Genomic DNA, 17248 nt, shown 5'->3' on the forward strand with positions numbered 1-17248 from the left:
ATACTGTATATGCGTGTGTATGTCTGTTCATATCGACCAAAGGATTTAAGCTTTAACTGTGCATAACTCTGACTGTAAATCTGTATTAATTATTTAATATTTTGCCCCAGTTAAGTCCTAGATAAATGCTGAAAGTGAGCACACCAACAGCATAAAAAACAATTGTATTTTTCCAAATATTCTCTACTGTACTTATCATGAGTGATGATGTATTCACTGTTTGTTAACATGCTACTCAGAATTTCACTTTACTCTGTGCACAAGACAATATTATTACTATTACTCTAACAAATATCAGGCCTCAGCAGTGCCTTCACCATTTCCTAGTTCACCTATGACTTATGTGTTAGGATAGAAAGCCAGATAAACACATTTTTCATTCTATCTTTGTCCATCTTTTTCTGGCATGCAATTCTGTGTTGTTTGCAGTATTATGATGCTTTTGTGATTGGTCATCACCATTGTTGATAAGTTTATGTAGCCGTAGTTGTGGTTCTCAGATTAGAGCTATTACGTAGAGTGTATATGCTGGCATGTATCATAACAGCTATCTTTTCTTTATTAAATTGGTCTAGAAGTGCAAAATGTGACTTTTTGATGTGTTCATTTTCTTAATATCTGTTTGTCAGTTAGAATGTGACAAGGGCGCCAAGGCCTGTAAAAATGGCATTAAAGTGAAGACAGGAGCCAACATTGAATGAAATATCAGTCCATCATAAAGAACATTCACATCAACACACACACACTCTTAGATACAACTGGAGCCACAAGTTAGCCTAACATATACAAGCTTGAGATGTGGAGAAACTATAAGACCATAAAATGCCCATCACTCAATTAACGCTTAATAAAATTATATTTTTTCATTTAAATATATCTGTTGTATTCCGTACTTGCTCATCAAAAGAAGCACCATGTTCTGTACTTTTTATGCTTATAATAATCTAGTGTAAGTAACAAATAGTAACAATAATGGAATCAGTGTGTTGAATAACAGAGTTACTGACCTCATCTTTTGAAGAAAAAGAAAATTCAACTGTAAATCTAATGTGGAATATGAATATTTGGTCCAGTGACTCTTAGATTCTAGATGGTGAAGCACAAACATGTACTATCTCATACACACCAAGGAGTATTGGGCAAAAGATCAGTCCTGGGTGATAGATAGATAGATAGATAGATAGATAGATAGATAGATAGATAGATAGATAGATAGATAGATAGATAGATAGATAGATAGATAGATAGATAGATAGATAGATAGATAGATAGATAGATAGATAGATAGATAGATCTCCATAGCAGCCCTCCACACACAAAATAGCTGCAAGGAGACATACGACAAACAAATAGGTCCCCTATTAGCAAAAAAAAATAAAGTAATAGAAAATTCAAAGTAAACATAAAACAAACAAAATCCTATAATCTTCCTTGGCCTACTTCTGTATAATTCCACTCACTGTCTTTCCTTCCACACTAACATATGTGGTACTTCTATTACTGCCAGTTTGGTTCTCTCCCCTTCACCATTGTCATGATGCCCATACCTCTGCCAATTTCTTTCTAGCTGGGCAATCCCTTTTAAAGTACCCACATAATTTCCTGTACATGTATGCAAAGAAAAGGAAAAAATACATTTTTTGTATCATAGTTGTAGAAAATAAGTCAAATCATAGATCTAAGTAGCTATCTATAACAAGATTTACTGAGGTATTCCGTGGTTGTCCTGGGGGACATGATAATTTTAGCGTAAGGCACCATTTCTTAACAGTAGGTGGTTATGAGATATGAGAGAATGGAAAGATAAAAAGAAGGTCTTGTAAGAGGAGCCATGCCCTCGGTGGCTAATTAAAAATTGGTTTTAAGCAGAGTGCAGTGACTAAGTCAGCTGTCACTACTGATACCAGTGGGTTCATTCAAATTTGTGATAGATAGAAATAGGTAAGAAAAAGTTGAATCAAGATTTAGGTACGTTTTTTTCCATGTTGTTTGGACAGGAAAATTTGAGATTCTGCAGGAATTTTCTCTCAGGAGCAGCACATGGAGAAACGTTAATCTTTAATGTTCATATAAGGCTTTAATAATAAATATGGGATTGAACAGGCATATGCACTTTCTTCAGAGCTAGTCAGTTTAAGTACAGTTATTTTTGATCTCTTGTACTATTGTTGATCTTTGCATTTTTTTTCCTGCCTATCTGTTTTCAGGATTGTAAATCCGGCATGCTCCATACACAAGGAGATAACAAAGATGATCACATAGATTTATTTAAGATTGAAACAAGCAGGGGGTGGTATGATGGTGGAGTGGTTAGTTCTGTTGCTTAAATGTCATTGATTCCATGTCAAGTCTACATGTTATCCCAGAAAAACAATTTAACAACTGACAACTATGGGCTTTACTTTAATCATTCAGTGTAAGTCCATTGCTTTCACCAGAAAAACACACACCAACAACCCACATTACCTACACATGCCTACAAGAATATACCACACCCACAGACTTCATTTGTAAAATCTATGTACAAAAGCATAGCTATTTTTTTTTCTTGTGCAATATGTGGAATGGGGCTTTCGGCTAGAGAGCACTTACATGTAAAACTTTGGAGATGCTTCTCCACTGCTAAAATCGATTGACCTGGGTATATAGTATGTGGCTCCCAGCAAACCTCTGGAAGCTTCCCGGCTTAGACCAGTTTACAGATTTGGGGAAGTGATTGTAGATGGTGTTACCTCTGACCCCAACTGAGAGGTGTGAGGTAGAACCAGCAGTGTGAATGTATCTGTCTTTCTGGTTACAATCTTGGCATATCCCTCACTCTGTCTCTGTTTTGCATTGTACTTCCTGGTTAATTTCTATCTTATAATAATTCCTGGAGACTCTGTCACCCAATACAAACCACCCTCCATGTTATTTTTGCCTTGGAAAACTAGGGAGTAAATCATCTAATATCTTCCCTTATTACAGTTAAGCTTAGTACAGCACATCACCAACTTACAGAAACAGGTGATGGCAGAAATGGCATGTGACCATCAAAGGGCATTGCACCCATAAATAACGTGTAAAGACAGTTTCAAAATTGACATAACTATATAAAAAGCAAAACATAAACCAACATGGCCAGGATAATCATGAAAATTGTAAATACCAAGAAAAATACTTTCAAAAATTAAACAAACAAAACCTAAGGAAGTCTAAAGCCGAAATTTATAACAATCACCTTTTCATATTTCTCTGTAGGCCTGAATGGATTCTTTGGACTCTTTTAAATCACTATTCCTCTGTGAAGGTATACTGTGCTGAATGTAAAACAGAGATACATTTTCCACACCATATATTATTGTACTAAATTCCACTGTGAATGGACTGCATTTTCTGGCTCACAAATACACAAAATGCAAAATGAAGTCGAAACCTTTAAAATGGAGCCTCCTTTTTTCCTATCTTGTATTGTGAACAAGTGTCCCAGATATGATGAATAAGGGTGTGAGGCCTCCAAGATGTACCATAAGGCAGGCTAGAAAACTGTCTTATTATAGCCTCTCCCCTAAGCATCTACTCCCACACTACAAACTGCAGGCTTTGGACTCCTCAGGCCCAAAATTGGGAACTAGCTTTTAAAGTTTAAAATATAATCAAAGTTGCAAAACATAGCAAAATGTTTTACAAGGAAAAGAAAAACATACAACATTGGGTTATACAGACAATCCAAACAGTAATTGTTATAAATGGAGCATTTATTTACAGAAAATAGAAAAATAAGAAAAAATGTATAAAAAGGGCAAAAGGATGTGCCTAAAAAGGCAAACAAGTCTTATCCACCACATGAATGTAAAATGTAAGAACTGAAGAAAAAAAAGCAAATCCAAAGAAAAAGTAATCCTCAAAAAACAACAACTTAAAAAAATCAATAATCCACTGTTGGGTCCATCTCTGACCTGAATATAAAGGCAGGAGGAGAACCCAGCAACTGTGACATCAGAGTGGCCCTACCTCCAGGGGTTTCACCCACAAAGTTCAAGGAATGGACAGACATTTAAAGAGATAGCACCTGTTTATTAAATAATAAACATAACATAAGTTACATTAGAATTAAGAATAATAATTCAATAACAACATTAAAACAACAATGCAAAATAAATACAAGCCAAGGAAAAAATCCTGGCTGTATTGTAACACCTGCAGGCTACAAACCCAAGATGCCAAATTGTGGCCTTTGCACCCAAATCTAGCTTAAGGCTCCTCCGATTTCTAATATACTAGATGGGCCTTTCCCCAAATCATAAGAAACAATAAGGGGAAAGCCTAGACTCAAAACAAGCCTTAATAATTTTCAAGTAATATACAAAAAAGGAAGAAAGGAAACTGTAAAACTTCTAGCCCAAAAATAATAATTTTGAACGGGCATATAAGTCGGGGTCTGATTTTATGATCAGTTTTTCAGATTTCAAGACCCGACTTATACGCGAGTATATACGGTAATTATTAACATAATATATGCAATAGTAATATTTAAAGTGTAACAAAATGATAATTTAAAAAAAAAAGACGGAACTGCACTTAGGCAAGAAATGAGACCCTGGTTAAAACTTCACAGTAATTACTGTAGAAGAAGAGGAGGATTTTGTCCAAACACCAACTAATATGATCAGTAACAGGCAGTATTTATTGTGGTCTTGGCTATCAAAACACCAGTTCCACATATTACTGTGTTTCACCTTGAGCAGTGTTTCTAAAAGTAATTTCATGCTGTTTTTCAGCAAGAATACATTGCTCACCCAGTTGAGTGAGAAATGATATAATTTGGTCCAAAGTTGTACATCATATACATCTCTTTCAATTTATACTATAAAAACTTTACCTTGGATTAAACTATACCTCTAACAGATGTCTTCAAGCATCCACTTCACTCAGCTACAACTTTTGGCTATGGCCTTAACTGATACCTTACTAAACTGCAATTTCTGCGTACTTATCCAGCAGTGTTAGGATTGTCGTTAATTCTTATCCTTTAATAACTTATCATAGCATACAGTAATAAAAGACATGAATTCTGACTGCTCAATAAGATCTCTAAAATGACAGCTTTCAACTAAACTATTAGCATGCTGTTATGTTTAGCTAAACTGTAGCAATACTGACCTACTGTAGCTACTATATTATGATGGGAAAAAGATTGTCCATCCATTTTCCAACCCGCTGAAACCGAACACAAGGTCAAGGGGGTATGCTGGAGCCGATCCCAGCCAACACAGGGCAGGAACCAATCCCGGGCAGGGTGCCAACCCACCGCAGGACACACACACACCAAGCACACACTACGGCCAATTTAGAATCACCAATCCACCTAACCTGCATGTCTTTGGACTGTGGGAGGAAACCAGAACACCCGGAGGAAACCCACACAGACACGGGGAGAACATGCAAACTCCACGCAGGGAGGACCCGGGAAGTGAACCCAGGTCCCCAGGTCTCCCAACTGCGAGGCAGCAGCGCTACCCACTGCGCCACCGTGCTGCCCAAGATTGTCCAGTATTGTTTAAAATTAGGCAAAGTTAAAAATACTTAAAAAGGAAAAAATCAGATTCAGCCCTTTATCAACATTGTCTATAAACAGAACTGGTTAAGATAATCATTAACCTTCTGCCTCCTTCTTCACTTAACTTGTATTTGTCTTAACATTTGCTTTAGTTTAGAATGTTACTGCTGATATCACATTCTAAACAAAATTATATGTAATTTATGAATGCATATATTCCTAATATTTAATACATGTATTGTAGTGACATTTGAAATTGATAATATGTCCATAAATCAAGAAGACATAAAAACTGACTCAACAATATGTCACCAAGAAGTTCTTTAATCTCTTTGCCCTTTAGTTTATTTCACATGTGCTTTTTTGTTTGTAAATCTTCATATTGGTATTTTGAAATCTTATATATAAGAACAGTACAACAGACTGTACAACAAATATTAAATTTGTCAAAATGTGATGTGCCTTTGATGCAGTCATGGTATTTAAACTGTATTAATCTTTAATTCACTAGGACCACAATCTTTTGTCACTGACTTTGAGCTTGGTGATTTTATAGAATCTGAGTTGTGGTGATGGAAGCATTAGCATGCTACTAGCAAAGCCTGTTACACCGAGTTGGAGTCATCCTGTTCTTTCTCCATGTTGATGATGTCTAGACTGCAGAGGAAAGAGCAAATATTGTAATTCTAATGGGAACTGTGAACATTTCTAGAGTTAGGTTGGGGCTAATATTCCTCTTCCATGCTGATGACTTCCAGACTGTGGAGAAAAGAGAAAACCATATAATACTACTGACATCTTTGAACACTTTCCCCTATGTCATCAGCCCTTGAATGATCTGAGCTGAATGATCATATTCTTGATTCCGGTGATTTTTGTCTGATCAAACAGGTTTCTGGCTGATGACTGAATGACCACTGAACTCCCAACAAACTATAGAGACAGCCTAATCACTGAAATGCAGCTTGAAATCTTAATGATTACAAAAGAATAAAGAATAAATCTGGACTCATGTTACTGATGCCATCGTATATCACTGCATCATTCAGTCAGATGTTGGAAAACAGGAACATCCTATTGAAGCCTGCATGTGTGGTTGAATACATGGGCAGTTTTGGTGAGCCACCCATTATAGCTGGGTGATTAATAGTTCTCTTCACTCAGGCATTTGGGTCAACAGACAGAAAATAAAATAAGGTATATGGACTTAAGGATAGCATAACTTATTCAGATCTAATATTGTATTTCCTTTTATATATTTAAGCTAACCTTGTAATTTTATTTTAAGAAGAGTCTTTTTGTATCTCAATGTAATTTTAAGGTTACTCCTTTATTTGTCTTGATTTGGTCATTATTTGCATTATCTTGCTTTTGGAAAATCATCTAGAATATGTGTAGGCTTAATTTTTTAAAAAGTTGATGGATCAACAAGTGATCTCTTATGGTTATATTATAATTGTAGCTAAAAGCAAGGGAAAAAGGGTATTTGTTGCTTCTTTAAACATTGCTGGTCATACAAGACATGTTCAGGAGGTGGTTTTGGATTCAAAGCAAAAAGGAGAGGTCAAGGTAAAGTAAATGTTTGTGTTACAGCCCATATTTCCCAAAAGAGTGGTCTTAAGACAGTAGACAATTAAAGCACAGGTAGCCAGATAAACACAATTAAAAAGTAGGCAAAGTAATAAATCCTGAAGTATATAAAACAAATGTGCTGTTACAGACATTGTAAAGGAGTGCTTCATGTTTTAACTCTGTTGACACAAAGGCTGCAAGAGTTGTCTAATGATGCCAAAATGAGCTTTGACCAGGCAGCAAAGTGTTGAGCACAAATGTTATACAGAAATAAAGCTTTTTGTTTCAAGAATACCACAGTGTTAACTAAACTAACATTTTTTCCAGGATCATATTCTGTCTTGTGCAAGCCACTACAAATACACACAGACTCCTAGTATGATTAATATAATGAAATGTTTTTTATTATTATATTATCCTAAATATTCTTTGACCGCACTGATTTTGAATTATTTTTTATTGATCTTGTAACTTCATCCTAGGGAACTGTTCAACCTAAAAGTAACATAAAGCTTTGTTTTATTTAAAAATAATAGTTTCATTTTATTTTAAAGTTCTCTGCATTTTTCTCACTCCAGATACAAGTCACATTTAACACAGTAATTTTCTCTACAGGTAACAGACAATATAAATACTGCATTTTTGTGCAGTCGAAGTGATTCTGAAGATTCTGCTGGAGCCATTCTGATGATTAAAATGGTATTTTATGGAACATTCAATCCCAGTAAGAAAATAAAAGGTAATTTAGTAGATTTAGAGGGGAAGAGATAAAGTCAAGTTGCATTAAATTCACTCCCTGATTTAAAAATACAAGCACAAATTATCCATATCAGGGTTTATAAATGTACATGCTGTTGGAAAATAGTTGTTAGAAACTTTATACTTCTGCATAAACAGCTCCACTTTACCATCATTTGCAGAGAGGGCATCAATAAATGAGTTTGTAGAATGGAGGAGAGTGTAACAGACTGTAATTTTTAGAAAAGAATTCTCAAGAGATGGCCAGTTGGACTTAACATCAAAATTGATGTCCAACCCCATCAAAAAATCACCAAATCCTACGCAAGGCTGACATAGTCACCACATCGCATTATAGTAGAAGCGCAAGTTCCCTGCTGTAGGCAACTAATCCTTCAGCATGAATCTCATAAAGACACTTGTGTTACTTAAATCCCACAAGGTTGCCAGCCTTAGCCTTCAATTGCTGCTGAACTATCATGCTCCTTTCTATCACTGCAAGTTGCTACATTTTTGTCATGCACAACCTGATTCTATTAATAAAAGCTGACAGAGGGATAGTGCATTTCATTTGCCCTAGAGTTGTTGGCTCACTTCTGGTGAAAGAAAAAGATGTGTCAGTTTAAAGAGTTTTAGCAGCACTCTAGGGGGCAATGCATATATATATATATGCTTTTATATACTTTTATATACTTTATATACTTTAATACTTTTCATAGACACTGTGTATATGCTCTCACTGGCCACTTTATTAGGTACACCTTGCTAGTATCGGGTTGGATCTCCTTTTGACTTCAGAACTGCCGAAATTGTTTGTGGCATAGATTCAACAAGTTGCTGGAAAAATTCCTCTGGGATTTTGATCCATATTGGCATGATAGCATCACACAGTTGCTGCAGATTTATCATCTGCACATTCATGATGCAAATCTCCTGTTCAACCACATCACAAAGGTGCTCTATTGGATTGAGATCTCGTGATTGTGGATGCCATTTGGGTAGAGTGAACAAGAGACCAATTTGAGATGATCTGAGCTTTGTGACATTGGTGCATTATCCTGTAAGCCAGGAAGTAGCCATCAGAAGATGGGTATACTGCGGTCATGAAGGGATGGAGGTTGTCAGCAACAATATTCAAGCAGGCTGTCCTATTTAAACAACGGTCAGTTGGTACTAAAGGGCCTATAGTGTGCCCAGAAAATATCCCCCATACCATCACACTGCCACAATCAGCCTGAAGTGTTGATACAAGGCAGGATGCTTTCATGTTATTGATGCTAAATTTTGACCCTACCATCCGAATATTGCACCTGAAATTGAGACTCATCAGACCAGGCAACATTTTTCCAGTGTTCAAGTTTGGTGAGCCTGTGCAAAATGCAGCCTCAGTTCCTTGTTCCTTGCTGACAGGAGTGGCACCCGGTGTGGTCTCCTGCTATTGTAGCCCATCTGCTTCAAAGCTCAGCGTATTGTGTTTCAGAGACGCTCTTCTGCAGTCCTCAGTTGTAACAAGTGGTTATTTGACTTACTGTTGCCTTTCTATTACCCTGGACCTGTAAGACACCAACAACCATGTGATTGGCTGATTAGATTTGCATTTGCATTATATACAGTATATATATATATATATATATATATATATATATATATATATATATATATATATATATATATATATATATATATATATATACACATATATATATATACAAACACATTGCCTATGAAAAGTATTCAACTCCTTGAAGGCTTTATGGTTATACAATGGATTTAATTTGGCTTTTATCACACTGATCAATAAGAAGGATGCCCTTTAATGACAAATTAAAAACAGATCTCTGCAAAATAGTCTAAAAGTCTAAATTAATTACAGATATAAAATATAAAAAAAATCATTGTATATCTTTTTGCCCCTTTTAATAAAACATTCCTAAATCATCACTGGTGCAGCCGATTTGTTTTAGAAGTCACATCATTATTTAAATGAAGATCTCCTGTCTATACTCAATGGTTTTCAATTGATTTTAGTATTAATGCCTCTGTACCTGAAAGGCCCAAGTTGTTGTGAGTAAGCATTGTGGCCTAACCTACACAATAAATTATACTCCAAGTAACTTTGTGAAAAGGTGATTGAAAAGCACAAGTCATAGTATTCAAACTGGAAAATATCCAAGTCACTGAATATCCGTTATAGTTCAGTTAAGTCAATCAAGAAATAGAAAGAGTATGGCATAGCTGTAAATCTGCCTAGAGCAGACCGTTCACAAATACTGACTGATAACACAGAAGACGACTAGTGAATGAGGCCTCCAAGAGACCTGTGAGAATTCTGAAGGAGTTTCAAGCTACAGTAGTTCACATTGGAACTTCACCAGTCACAGTTTTATGGGAGAGTGGCTAAGAGAAAGACACTGTTATAAACACACACACACATAGTTTGCCGTAAGGCACATGGGAAACTCTGAATTCTGCTGGAGGAATGTTTTATGTTATGATGAAATCAAAATTAAGCTTTTGGCCATAAGACTAAATGTCATGTATGGTGTAAGCCAAACACTGCACACTATTAAAACACACTATCTCCACAGTAAGGCATAGTGGTAGCAACATCATGCTGTGGGGATGTTTCACTGAAGAAACAACTGGAAAGCTTGTGAGGGTAGAAGGTGAAAGAAATGCAGTAAACCCAAAAACATCTTGAAGAGAAGCCCAATGCAGTCTGCAGGAAAATTGGCTCTTGGGATTAGATTTGCTTTCCAGCAAGACGACTTCCGTCCTAAAGCCAAAACTAACCTAGAATGGCTTAAAAGCAACAAAGTTAATGTCCTGGAATGACAATCCATCCATCCATTATCCAACCCGCTGAATCCAAACAAAGGGTCGTGGGGGTCTGCTGGAGCCAAACCCAGCCAACACAGGGCGCAAGGCAGGAACCAATCCCGGGCAGGGCACCAACCCACCACAGGACAAACACACACACACCAAGCACACACTAGGGCCAATTTAGAATTGCCAATCCACCTAACCAGCATGTTTTTGGACTGTGGGAGGAAACCGGAGCACCCGGAGGAAAGCCATGCAGACACGGGGAGAACATGCAAACTCCACACAGGGAGGACCCGGGAAGAGAACCCGGGTCTCCTAACTGCGAGGCAGCAGCGCTACCCACTGCGCCACCGTGCCGGCCTTGGAATGACAATCCGATTGAAAATTCTTTGGCTGGATTTGAAAAAGGATGTTTACTCATGATCCCCGTGCAACCTGACAGATCTTGAGCAGTTTTGCAAAGAAGGGTGAAAAAACTGCAGATGTGCAAAACTAATAGAGACCTGTGAACACAGACTCAAAATGGTCAAGCCTGCCAAAGATGCATCTACAAAATACTGACTTCATTTGGGTAAATACTTATGTAGTCAGTTATTTCATGTTTTTTATATGGACAGACTGATCAGATAAGGTTCAAGTGTTGAGGAACCACCTTACCCTGTTTAAATTGCAGTAAATTAAAAAGAAAATGGCAACATTGTTATCCTCTGCTGTTAACATCAACAAAAGAGCTTTCACTTAGACAGGAACCCGTCTTTTCTCTCGCTCTTGCTCTTTCACCAGGGTTAAACTAAAAACACCTACTACAGTTCTGGTGGACAATATATATCTGTGCACCCGACAGGGGCGTGACTTGGGAGGTTGAAGAGGCGTGGTCAGGAGTCATCTGGCTGCAGATCTTTGGAGCTGCAGATGGAAAGACAAAGTTGTGAGCGACAGCGCCCCCCTCTCATCCAGGTGGTGCTGCTTACCTTTTCAGTCTTTAAGGAGCCCCCTGTGCAGACATGTGGGACATATATTTGTAATTAATTTAAACCATCTTACAGAAATCTGTTTTCACTTTGACATTAAAGTGTAATTTTATGTTGATTAATGTCAAAAAAACAAGCTATGTGTACTTGGGTTTAGATTTCTGTTATTTTCTTGTATGTCTGTAGACCCGATATCAGTGTTAGAATTATAAGTAAGTTTTGTATACATAATGCGATTCAAAACTCACCCAATTAACAATTTGGACTGATACCTAACTAGCTGGAAGAATGGCAAATATTTAACATTATAAGGGTTTGTTTAATGGGGCTCCGTGAGTAGCACCAGAAAAAGGGAGAAACATGTTTTTTTCTAGTATTAAAACCTTATGACAGGTAAATGGATTATGATTTGTTTATAGCAAGAGAAATAGCCACAGGTCTGGAAGTCTGCTGTGAGATTATACTCATGTCTACTGCCTGAAGATATGATGTACTTGCAGGAAAATCCAGGTGGATATCCATCTGGCATATGTTTTTCCATTTTCCTAAATTCCATAATCTGAGCAACTGGGAACATATTATATCCAACTGAAAAGCCTTCTAATGAGAATGGCACATATTGTAAATTGCTATTTTTGCCTAGTATTCTTTATTCCAATATTGAAGAGGAAATTTTTGATAGCTTTTTGCATAAGTGTACCTTAAGCACAAGAACAAGAGAGAGAAAAGAAAGATACTTGCTGAATAACTGAATCATCCATGTTTGGAGATGATCTTAAACATTCATTGCGCTGCTGCACATTTTTTGGAGTATACAGAGACGCTGAAGCCATATTTTAGAGAAAATTTGTATTCTAATTTGTATAACTGTGTATTCTAATGTTCATATCACCCTGAGAACTCTGTAGTATTCATTCATGAAAGAAGTGCAGAAATGAGGATGAAGTTAAATTGTGCCAGTCAAAGACAAATATAACACCTTATTCAAGTAGAGGCCAAGTACAATATGAAATTGATACGGATTGGACTAAGAAACAATTTGAATAATCCTATCCACCTTGGCCTTTCACAACCTTTTGAGTAAGATAATTAAATAGAAAGAATATGTGCTCTCCCACTAAAAGGTAAACATTAATGTTTAGCACATTAGCCTTAAAGATGATATCCTTGAATTATCTCTGCTGCTGCATGTGTATGCAAAACATGTGTATACCATTTAACTATCAGTAAGAAATATGCTTCAATAACAATATTTATTTAAACAGTTAATTATTCATAAAAATGTTTTACAATTACTGTAAAGACTAAATTATAATTAGAGGAACAAATACAATTTAGAAATGGAAATTATCAACCTCATTATAAACTCCAAGACGGACCTCTGGCCAGTGGAAAGTCATTCATGTGATCCGAGAATGACAGCAAGCAGTTTAAGTGTATATCATGTTGATTTATTATATAACTTGGGGAAGTGAACATATAAGAGAAAACGTCAGGAGTTATGTCAAATTCAAGTATAAAGTATAACATAAAGTGATAAAGCTCTAGCTACAAATTGTACTTGAAGATAAAGCAACAGTTTTGAAAACAGGCTCGGAAAATGAAGGACAAAATTGGCTTCAAAAAGAAAAAAGTGAAAGGAAAAGGAGAGCAACAAGAACAGCAGGAAGAGCAATATGTGGCGAAATGTGATAAACCAGCTGTCTTCTGGAGTTAAGACATAAATGAATGGAACAGAAGCAGGGCCAGCTCTATCATAAGGCTGAAGAAATGGTCGCCTAGGGGGGCCAAGTGTTTTAGGGGCAGCATTTTTCAACCGTCATATATATTCGACTTGCATGAAACTCCGAGGGGGACAGAGGGGAACATGTCTTTTAGTTGTCTTTAATGTATGACTCACGTGGAACTCCCACCAGCTCTTCAATACAATATAATGTACAGCGACTACCTTAAAGACTCAGTGGTTGGTCACAACATTTTCACTTTTACCTAGGACAGAGAAGAAACTACAGCCAGCACTAAGCACAAGTACTTGCACTAAAATGACTACCAAGTTTAAGTTGTTTCGGGCTGTAGCTGCATTTTATGGAAGCTTATTCCCACCACTCAAAGCAAAAAAATGCATTATTTCACTAAATTCTTTAATTATTTCACAATAATTATTGCATCATTTCACAAAAGTGTTGCATTATTTCGCAAGGACATTGAGTGGTAGGGTCAGTTATAACATTGTGCCCTCACGTACTCCCGTCCTCTAGTGACATCTAGTAATTAAGAGGTTAAGCATGTGCTTTGAATGCAGTCAAGTGACAAGAACTGAGCAGAAGTTATAGGTATACATTTAATCTTGCATGCCCTGAGGGGTAAATGTAATTTTTCCAGTTTAGGATCACAAAAGCGAGTGATTATCACAGCAGGACTCTGTGTAAGGAAGGGGCCACCATGGTGGACAGTATGCTGATCCTTTGCAGAGCTCAATCACATAGCCAGCCAGAAAAATGTGTGATGTGTGCAATCCGGTAGCAGAACCTTATAAATAAAGTATCAGTTTAGTTTTAATCCGTTTACTTACTATAGTGTCTGGTGGTGTAGAGGCTAGTGTTCAGACCTAGAATCTTCAGAGGTTTAGGTTGGGGATGGAAGAAAGGGACAGATGTTATTTAGTTCACAACACAGGAAGAACTAGACATATTTTGTTAAGTGAGAAATATTGCCGATACATTTCCAGTATTCAGTGCTAAAACTGGTAATCAAATGCAGTTAAGCACACTCACTTATACCTATCAGTCCACAAATGCACAGAAGAACATGCAAACCGCATACAAACCATGGCATAGTTAAGCAGGAATGACAGCTGTGCTTTTCCACTCTGCCAGTGTTAAAACATCTGTACTATTTACTAATCTTTAACCTGATTAAAATTAAATATATACTTATAACTTTTGCTAAGTTCTTGACACTTAATTGATCTGTTAATATCTGTCACTAGACAACTAAACATATATGTAAACAATTGTAATGGTAATAGCAGACATGATCCCCTGTCCGGGATTGGTTCCTGCCTTGTGCCCTGTGTTGGCTGGGATTGGCTCCAGCAGACCCCCGTGACCCTGTGTTCAGATTCAGCGGGTTGGAAAATGGATGGATGGATGGATGGATATTTGCAAAATAATGGAATATATAGTAAAAAATAATACAATACTTCTGAGAAATAATGTAATTCTTTTGTGAAAAAATGACTGGAATAAGCTTCTGTAGCATTTAATACTGATGACAAAATAAGTTGCAGGTTTTGGGCTCAAAAATATATTTATTTGGACATATGTTCAAGTCATTTACATCATTTATGTTATGTTCAATTAAATCAAGTGTGATGCTTATATTTTTCTTTCTTATAGAGCTGAATTTGTAAAATTGTGTTTTCACATCTTGATACTGACTTATTACAAGTCACTTTTGTACTTTAGATGGGAATAGAAATCAGTTACAGCTGAGACATAAGAAAAATTAGGTAAACCTTTAGATATACTAAAGGGTTAATCTGTTGTGATACAGCAGCAAAAACAATGGTAACAAGGTCTGAGGCTTCAAAAACTGACCCAGAAAGCAGGCCAGAATCTCTACCAGACTGCTTAGATTCCAACACTCCAAGGCACCCTGAGCCCTGAATACTACAAGCAGGTTTCGGCCAACACAGGCCTTAAGGAGATTTGGATTCAATACTACTAAATGTCTTAAAATATATCAAAATGATATATTAACAGAAATGATTGAAACCAATGAACAATATTTAAAAATGAACAAAAAGCCAGACAAAGAAATTTAAACATAAGCCAGGGGAGGAAACCAGGCTTAAAAATAAAATAGTTATATTGCCTGTACTGCTTCTAGACAGATTCAAACTGTTCATTTTTCCTGAAAACTCAGTTATGCTATGAGTCCCATAGCGCTGTTAAATATAAATTCCAAATTATTTATAAAGATGTGCCTCCAGAGCTTAGGCAGCTCTTCTCTGCCTTAGTACACTACAAAGTGCACTTTTGATATATTCAAACTCATTAAAGAATTTTCAGTTTATTACCTGTTTTATGTGTTTAAGTTAACTTTTAACTGGTGTGAACCTAGGATTCTGAATCCCTCCAGGAATTGTTAAGGTAATTTACAAATATTCTTTTCTTTACCAAAGCAGACACATTCTATTCATCTTCTGTGTTGATTCACTAACAGGGAACTATTTTCTTCCTGTCTGTATCAATTGGGTCAATTCCTTAATGCTCCACTCTGAATTAGATGCTTTTATTCCTATTCCATTTTAAAGTGCTTCTATCATTTTGCAAATAATATAAGTTAAACTAATTATCTTCTAATTTGCTAGGTCAGAATAATCTCTCATTTTAAATAAATGCGCATTATTATCGTGTATTTTGCAGAAGACACTAACTCCCTGAAAAGCTCTTTCTTCTACGTTACAGCTTTCATTGATTCTCTTATTCTTCCACAAAACTCCTACACACACACCAAAATAGGCAATAGAAGGACATATTACAGAACCAGAGCATTAAACTTTACTTTTAAAATTTACGTTAACTTAAATGTAACAGTCACTAAGGCATAGGAAAGCACCACATCATTGGAGCAAACGCCTCAGGTACAATAGGATCAAAGGTGGGTTTCTTTTAAGGTGTTGAGTTATTGTCTCTTGAGCAACATTGTGGAGGTGGTGGCTTGGTTAAGACAAAAGATCCAAATGCTGAGTGGCTTAAAGAATTCCAATAGATGTTAAGTCAGTGACAGACAGGAAGTCAGTGCTGGGGTATGTTAGCTACAAGTTGGAAATGATTATTCACCTTATTCAAAAGTTATAAGAATTAGTAAAAAAAAACCATATATATATATATATATATATATATATCTTTTTATATAATTCCAGGATTTTAAATCACCTGTAGCTTGCAAACTGTTTGAATTATTGACCTGAAAATTGGTACACATACACTACGTGACTTCTACTATCTGCTTTCGGGGTGATGATTGACCTCCAAGGTTATTCCTCTTTTTATTTTTATTTTATTTTATTGTAGAATCAACTCTCGTCAGCGGCCAGCAGGGCAGCCGTGCAGCACATGTGTACGGGTTGCAGTTCTCATCCCTACCACCTTCACCGTCACTTCCTCTACCTCTTCATATCTTAAATCATTCTTGAGGCAAATTGAAGTTCCAGCTTAAGTGAAAAATTAAGGAAAACATACTAAGTAATTGCAACATAAACACTGACTTAATCAGTTTTAACATAAAAAGATGCAGACAAAAGAAGGGAAGAAGCAGGCCACTAAGGCGGAGAAAAGAAGAGCTGCTCAGGAAGCAGCAAGCGCATCAACCTCTGAGCAAATGAATGCTAAACTTACAGAGAAAGAGGATGAAAACTGTGAATGCTGAAGTCAAGTGTATTCACTGCATATTATCATGCAGTACACAATTAGTGTTAGGGGGTGAGTCTGTGCCCCCTACTTGCTTCGCTCGCCCACCCCACAACCCCCTCCTGGGGGCATGCTTCATGCTAGCTACTTCACATCTCTGCCACTTGCGTTGTGAAGGGGTGGGC

At 36.6% G+C, this 17248-nt stretch overlaps 1 protein-coding gene across 1 annotated transcript in view; it reads left to right on the forward strand.

The window, feature by feature from the left end:
* LOC114649428 (PC3-like endoprotease variant B) overlaps nt 1-17248 on the forward strand; it is a 534722-nt gene that overhangs the window by 476687 nt on the left and 40787 nt on the right. Inside the window, exon 11 of the mRNA XM_051924671.1 lies at nt 7727-7850. Within this exon, the coding sequence (XP_051780631.1) occupies nt 7727-7850 (124 nt within the window). The remainder of the gene's footprint in view (nt 1-7726; nt 7851-17248) is intronic.

This window comes from Erpetoichthys calabaricus, chromosome 3 (assembly GCF_900747795.2).
Source record: "Erpetoichthys calabaricus chromosome 3, fErpCal1.3, whole genome shotgun sequence".
Lineage (NCBI taxonomy): Eukaryota > Metazoa > Chordata > Cladistia > Polypteriformes > Polypteridae > Erpetoichthys > Erpetoichthys calabaricus.